Source organism: Sinocyclocheilus anshuiensis, unplaced genomic scaffold (genome assembly GCF_001515605.1).
Source record: "Sinocyclocheilus anshuiensis isolate Anshui unplaced genomic scaffold, SAMN03320099.WGS_v1.1 scaffold44, whole genome shotgun sequence".
Lineage (NCBI taxonomy): Eukaryota > Metazoa > Chordata > Actinopteri > Cypriniformes > Cyprinidae > Sinocyclocheilus > Sinocyclocheilus anshuiensis.
The window spans coordinates 1,278,166-1,285,344 of record NW_015555746.1 but is presented as its reverse complement, the minus strand read 5'-3'; the positions used below and the strand labels follow the sequence as shown (position 1 = coordinate 1,285,344).

Genomic DNA, 7,179 nt, shown 5'->3' with positions numbered 1-7,179 from the left:
GCCAATGACCTTCGATGTAAGGAAACGGGTTCACGTTTTGTCTCACCATCTCTCTCCATCATCAGTTTGACAAACCATCAGTATCTCAATATTCCTCTCCCATCATCCACCTCATCCACCTCCCTTTCTTTCTATCTTTAATCTATTTTTAATTTAACTAATTTAATTTAATCCCTTCTCTACAAACCATCAGTATCTCAATATTCCTCTCCCCCTTCCTTTATCATCCACCTCCCTTTCTTTCTATCTTTAATCTATTTTTAATTTAACTAATTTAATTTAATTTTCTCTCTCCCTTCTCTACTCTCTCTCTCTCTCGCTCACTCTCTTTCTCTCTCTCTTTTTCTCATCTCAACATCTCTTGCTTTATAATTATTTAGATTTGCCCCCCCCCTATTTATTTATTTATTTGTTTGTTTTTTTCCTTTTTTTTGAATTTGGAGAACAGCAGTGGTGTCAACAATGGCAACAATAATGAATAATTTTTGAACTTTATATACATATTCAAGTGAGGAAATGTATCTCCTGTCTATCATCATCATCACCAACATCATCACTAATATTTAATAATCTACTTATATTTGTCGAAAGACTATATTCCTTACATCATTGTTTGTGATCCTTCTACTTTATTTTTTAACTCCTTTTTTCTCTCTTCTCTGTTTTACTATTATTATACTATTATTATATTATTATCACTTTTCTCTCTCTCTCTCTTGCTATCTATCTGTCCATTTTTATTGTTGTTGTCGTTTGTTTTGTTTCCTTCTATTATGTCTGCTGTCATATTTTTCCTTCTGTTGTCTTCTATCATATTTTTCAATAAAAAAAGAAAATGATGTCATGTCAGTGATCACACTTGTTTTTTTCTTATAGTTCCTATCATTAAACCTGCATTCAATTGTTTTGCCTCAGTGCCTTACTTTGTTAGGGTGTGTGGTGAATGTGTGCTTTTGCATGTGTTTGTGTGTGTGTCTGTAGGATATAGTGTCTGCGCTGGAAGAGCGGTTGAGGCCTCTGGTTCAGGCTGAGCTGTCTGTATTGGTGGATGTTCTCCATCGTCCAGAACTGCTGTTCCCAGAGCACACTGAAGCCCATCGCAAGTGTGAGAGTGGAGGCTTCATCTGCAAGTATGATAAACTCTTATTGTCCCTACAGTATCTTCAATATAATAATATATAGAACTCCATAATAAAATACGGTATTACTTATTATAGCTTAATACATATTAATAATACAATATTATGCTGTCATTGTTTATGTTTGAATTACACTAGCATATTTTATCTGCTTTTTGTACAGATTGATAAAACATACCAAGCAACTTCTGGAGGAAAATGAGGAGAGGCTTTGTATCAAAGTTCTGCAGACACTCAGAGAAATGATGACCAAAGACAGAGGATATGGAGAGAAGGTATTTACAACAAAACTATTAATAAAAGGACTTACAGAAGTGATTCAGCTGTGCTTACAAAAAAAAAAAAAAAATGTTTTCTTAAGGTAGAATACAGATGTGATAGTGTTGTGAGAGGCTGATGGTATCTACACGTACTGTCTTCATTTGTAGTGTGACCTTAATTACAAATGCAAGTTGTGTAAGAGCACCTTTGCTTAAAGTCCCCCTGTAGTCAAATATTTTATCCCTTAAAACTTATCTTTGATCATCAAAATGACATATTTAAATGTTTTTTCTTGTGAAAATAATTTTCTCATGCCTTAAAATAGCTTGAATGTAACTCTACACCCTTGCCTCATTTACTATACGCGGATCTATGAATATGCAAATTAGCCCGCCTCCACTCAGTCACACACCAGCCAGCGCCTCCTGATCCACTGAACTGTAGTAACCGCAAAACAATCGCATACACGGATAATGACTGATAAAACTATGTTTTTACTAGCGGACAACTACAGTGAATACTGTAACATTCGTTAAAGTTACTTACTTGACAATGTTGTGTCCTAAAATGCCTTGAAGACTCGAATGCAGCCGTTTGTGATTGTTAATTCGCGCCCGCAAGCATACGCATGTGAAGTGCAGACGCAGCTGCGGGAGAGGTGCGTCTGACTCCGGGCTACTTTTACACTGTTGCCACGGGTTATAATGGAAGTTAGCGGTTCTAAATTCACATTAAACCACAGCTTCATGGGTTTTTTGCTCTGATTTATTTTTGGTTTTGTGCTGGTATTGGTATATTTTGCATGCTAGTGATAGGAATCGATCCCTTGACGTGATTGGTTATTGGTTTGTGACGTAGCAAACCAAGGGCTGTTTCAAACCATATTTCTTGGACTACCATTGGGAAACTACAGTTTTAAGGAGAAAATACACAGCAATGGTGTTGATTAATAGATTGGCACATGGTTTGTCTAAAAGCATATTAAAAACACCACATAGACAAATAAACAACATAAAAAACTTGATTTTCACTACAGGGGGACTTTAAGTTTGAGTTGATCACATTTCCTCTGTTATATCTTCTTGTTAACGCTCATATCACTAATAGTTACTGGCTTAATTTGAAGTATGCCCACTCTTTCATTAACCCCGTCCTTCACTCCTCTTTTTCAGCTACTGGGATTTGATGATGAGATGGATGTCACTGAGGTTGTCCTCTTTTTGTCATTCATCCCATCTTTCCCTTATTTATTTATCTTCTTTTTTTTCTCTACTTTCTTTTTCCATCCTTGAGAATCGGAATAGGAAATTTGACCTAAGTACACATATTTTATTAGATGTGGTATGGATGTTGATCTGTTGTGGTTTGGTGTTTCCCCTAAAACAACTTGCTACCACTAAAAAGTAGCAAATCATGATTTGGCCAAACTGTGATGAGAAAGAAAAAAGTATTTATAAAACACGCAAGCCATTCAATGTGTATGCCCTACTTTAAAGTCCTGTTTCAATAAGAAATACACAAGAAATTGTGTTCTTCAAACCATTTTGTGGTGCTTTAATCGTGCTTCTAATACAGTATGAGGTTATAGTAAAATTAAAGATTGTTCTGAAAGATTTAGAGACAATCTTTTGATTGTATCGTAATATTTACAAACCATTTGGGTAATAACTGAATATTTGGGCAGTTTGGATATTAACTGCTATGTTACAGACCTTTTATTCTGACCATTACATTCTCATTTTGTACTTAATCTGTCCAATTTTCTACTCTGTTTTACATTATTTTCTGTTTAATCCTAATGTGTATAAGGATTCACTTACATAACTCACTTTCAGAGCATAACTAACTAGTTTACTATGAGCTAAATGCATAATTTTAGTCATTTTTTGACTGATGTTAATATAACACCAAGCATGCTGCTAGGATAGAGCTGGAGATTATTGCATGATGATACTCTACTAACTCTGTGTTAGTGTTCTGTTGTCCACTCTGCTCACTCACTCAGGTGGTGGATTTGAGTCTGCCACCAAAACAGCTAGAGGATCGAAGGAGGGTAGGTCACTAACTTCACCTAACCCTGCTCTCCAACCACATATCTGTACCTCTCAGCTGCCCTGGTTCAACTATAACTATTCCTTGAAAATGTATTCCCATTTATGATACATATTGCTCGAAAGAATACTGCATTACAGCCATGCGGTGAACAAGCCAAAGCAAGAATGGCAAAGAAAAAAATTTCAAAAAAATAAGATGCACATTGAAACACACACTTTCACACTCATCACAGGGGGAGGCCCTACGGCAGCTGCTCGTCAACCGTTACTATGGCTTCAGGAGTGGTGGGCGGAGAGAAAGTCTGACCTTCAGTAACTCCACCCTGGCTCCTGTAGGACCAATCAAAAGCCAGCCAGGTGGGTTCATTTTTCAGTGTAGCTTCTTGGAACATTTGTTATATAATTTAACATAATTTTTGTGTGTTTATATGAGCTCAGGGGGTTTGAGCAGGGCTGAGATGTCATTGATGGAGGTGCAGTGCCATCTGGACCGTGAAGGAGCGTCTGACCTCGTCATCGATCTTATTATGAATGCTACCAGTGATCGTGTCTTCCACGAAAGCATCCTATTGGCCATTGCACTGTTGGAGGGCGGGAACACCATCATACAGGTCAGAAAGGCCTGTCAGTAAAATGATTAAGCAATAGAATTGACGTTGTGGTATGAAATTATTCAATATTCACTACAGCTTAAAAGATGGGGTCAGTAAGACTTATTTTGAAAGAAATTGTTTATTCAACAAGTAGGCATTAAATTGAGCAGAAGTGACTGTAAAGTCATTTATGGTGTTCAAATAAATTCTGTTCTTTTGAACTTTTTATTGGTCAAAGAATCCTGAAAAAATTTATCACGATATCCACAAAAATATTGAACAGTACAATTGTTTTCAACATTGATAATAATAAGAATAAGAAGAAGAAATGTTTTTTAAGCATCAAATCAACATATTAGAATAATTTCTGAAGGATCATGTGACACTGAAGAAAATTCAGAATAAATTAATTTTAAACTATATCCAAGCACAAAAGTTATTTTACATTGTAATAATTTTTCAAAAAGTTACTGTTTTACTGTATGTTTAAATAAATGCGCCTTTGCAAGCAGAGACAAAATCATTCACACAAAAAATCATACTGACTCCAAACTTCTGAACAGTAGTGTATTACATTTGAAGTTCTCCATAGAACATAACATATGAACATAATGGTAAATTTATGTTTGTATTCTTATCTCTTTTCAGCACTCCTTCTTCAAACGTTTAACAGAAGACAAAAATTCTGAAAAGTTTTTTAGGGTGTTTTATGATAGAATGAAAGCTGCTCAGTTGGAAATCAAAGCCACGGTTACCGTCAACACCAGTGACTTGGGCAACAAGCGGCGTGATGACAACACTCCAGACAAAGATACCCCACAACGCCGGAGAGGTTGGGGTTGTCAGTACTTTATCTCTCATCCTACGCTATCTTTCTTTACAATAAATACCACTTGGTTTGATATTTTGTTTTTTGATGCAATGATATTCATGGTTTGAAGTCCAAATACTTGTTGAGAACACTGCATAGTGTTATCAAGATTGATATTTAATTTTATGAGAAGATATGTCACTATGAGATTATAAATAAGAAATCATCTTTTTCTTCCTCTCCAGAAAAAAATTCAGGTGTTGTGGTGACTGATGATGCCCGTGAGCAGCTGTTGGAGGCATCTGCTGTGACTAAGAAGGCCTACGGTTCGTATCGCCGAGATGCTGATCCTGAGGAGGCTTATGGCACTACTGATGGAGACAAAGGGGGTGGAGATAAAGGAACAGAGCAGGGCGAGATGAGCCCTGTCATTCTCATCATGCAGCCAATCCTGCGCTTCCTACAACTGCTGTGTGAGAACCATAATCGAGATCTGCAGGTGTGTGTGTGATTGTCTGCCTCTCCATCTGTCACATTTATTGCTTTTTTTGTTAATCTAGCCGGATTAGAGGTTCACTATCTAACCCGAGCATGAAGGAAATCAATTGTTTTTGGGTTCGGTTTTAGGTTAGGTCTCAAACATTTACAGTATCAGTATTGTGTGGTTTCATAGGGTCTTGTGTATGTTTCTAGGTTTGGACTGGTTTTATACATCATGTATGTTTAGAACTTTCTGGGGTTTTTTTTCTCTTGCAGAGTTTTCTGCGCTGTCAGAACAACAAGAACAACTATAACCTGGTGTGTGAAACCCTGCAGTTCCTGGACTGCATCTGTGGAAGTACAACAGGAGGCCTGGGGCTGTTAGGGCTGTATATCAACCAGCATAATGTGACTCTCATTAATCAGACTGTAGAGAGTCTCACTGAATACTGTCAAGGGCCCTGCCATGATAACCAGGCAAGTACACAAACGCTAACACAATCCAGGTTTAGCACCTTTATTCTTCCTCTATTTTGCAATTATAATCTTCCAATTGCTCATAAACATACTTCCCATATTGAATGTGCTCTGTTATGCTTGTTTTTGCAGAATTGCATTGCCACCCATGAGTCTAATGGCATTGACATCATCATTGCATTGATTCTGAATGATATTAATCCACTGGGCAGAAAGAGAATGGATCTGGTTCTAGAACTAAAGGTGCATCACTTGACTCTTAAGTAACAACCTTCTCATTTCATAGTAACATCAAATTTGACTATGCAAAGGGGTCAGGCCTCAAGTCCTTTTTGGCTTCTTGTACTTCTGCTGTGATGACAAAGTTGGTCATTTTTAAACTTTTTTTTTATTTACAAAAACTATACTTGGGTTAGAAGTTGATTACCAATGGATTTACATCACTTTTCTTCTCATTTGTGATTAGATATTTAAAATTACTTTTTACTCACAAATAGCAACTTCCACCCACTAAAAGATTTTTGAGCTTGACATAACTAGAAAAATTTGTATTTGTTATAAGAATTTCCATGCTTTTTAAGATTTTAGTGATTTCCATGACTTTTTCAAAACTAGAAATTACTCTCATATTCTCTTATATAGTTAATTAAAATAAGAAATAATATATCAGCTTATGTATTGATTTTTAGCTGTTTTAGCTTCTTTTATCTTATTTTAAATATTTTAACACATCTTGCAGCTCCCTGTTTAAAAACTACTGCTATAAAGTCTACAGAACATGTTATGTTATGTGAACATGGTAATTTTATATTTAAAGTCCCCATGAAATCAAAATTAAAGTTTTTTGGGTGTTAGTATCAATATGTTAGTCTTAAGGTTATCTATAAGGCAATGTGCTCCAAAACAGTGACAAAATTCGCATTTAGAAGATATAAGCATTCAAAGCTTGCAGTTCGTCACTTCCGCCAAAACGGCTCAACGATTTTTTTTGATGTCACATCGTACTTCAGCTTCTCATCAAACTTTCTGTCCAATCAAATGCTCTCTAGAATCCGAAGCGCCCGCACCCTACACTTTAAACTAGACGCTGAAGCCGCGGCTGAAATCGGTCACTTTCTGTACAGTGAATGGCACGTAGTGCACTATATAGGGGACAGGGAACGATTCAAACAGTGTAAATATGCTTTCCATTGAGGAAAAAAAGAAGTCTGGTTTCGCGCTGTCACGCTAACCACCGCACCGCACACACACTCTCCTCTGGTTCAGAGACACGATAGCACGGAGCGGATCACATGCACGAGTCGGCGCAGACCACACAATGTATCGGAGCTATTTGAATTCTACACAGAATGCTATATTTTATA

The 7,179-nt window shown here is 36.6% G+C and overlaps 1 protein-coding gene across 3 annotated transcripts in view; it reads left to right on the top strand.

The window, feature by feature from the left end:
• Positions 1-7,179, top strand: part of itpr1a (inositol 1,4,5-trisphosphate receptor, type 1a) — a 47,680-nt gene that overhangs the window by 31,545 nt on the left and 8,956 nt on the right. For 2 of the 3 annotated variants that reach the window (XM_016467109.1, XM_016467108.1), the window contains exons 37-46: positions 982-1,130; positions 1,303-1,414; positions 2,573-2,608; positions 3,406-3,453; positions 3,688-3,811; positions 3,893-4,065; positions 4,696-4,879; positions 5,104-5,357; positions 5,615-5,815; positions 5,948-6,058. In XM_016467109.1, coding sequence (XP_016322595.1) covers positions 982-1,130; positions 1,303-1,414; positions 2,573-2,608; positions 3,406-3,453; positions 3,688-3,811; positions 3,893-4,065; positions 4,696-4,879; positions 5,104-5,357; positions 5,615-5,815; positions 5,948-6,058 — 1,392 coding nt within the window. The remainder of the gene's footprint in view (positions 1-981; positions 1,131-1,302; positions 1,415-2,572; positions 2,609-3,405; positions 3,454-3,687; positions 3,812-3,892; positions 4,066-4,695; positions 4,880-5,103; positions 5,358-5,614; positions 5,816-5,947; positions 6,059-7,179) is intronic. The other variant, XM_016467110.1, reaches the window with a different exon arrangement.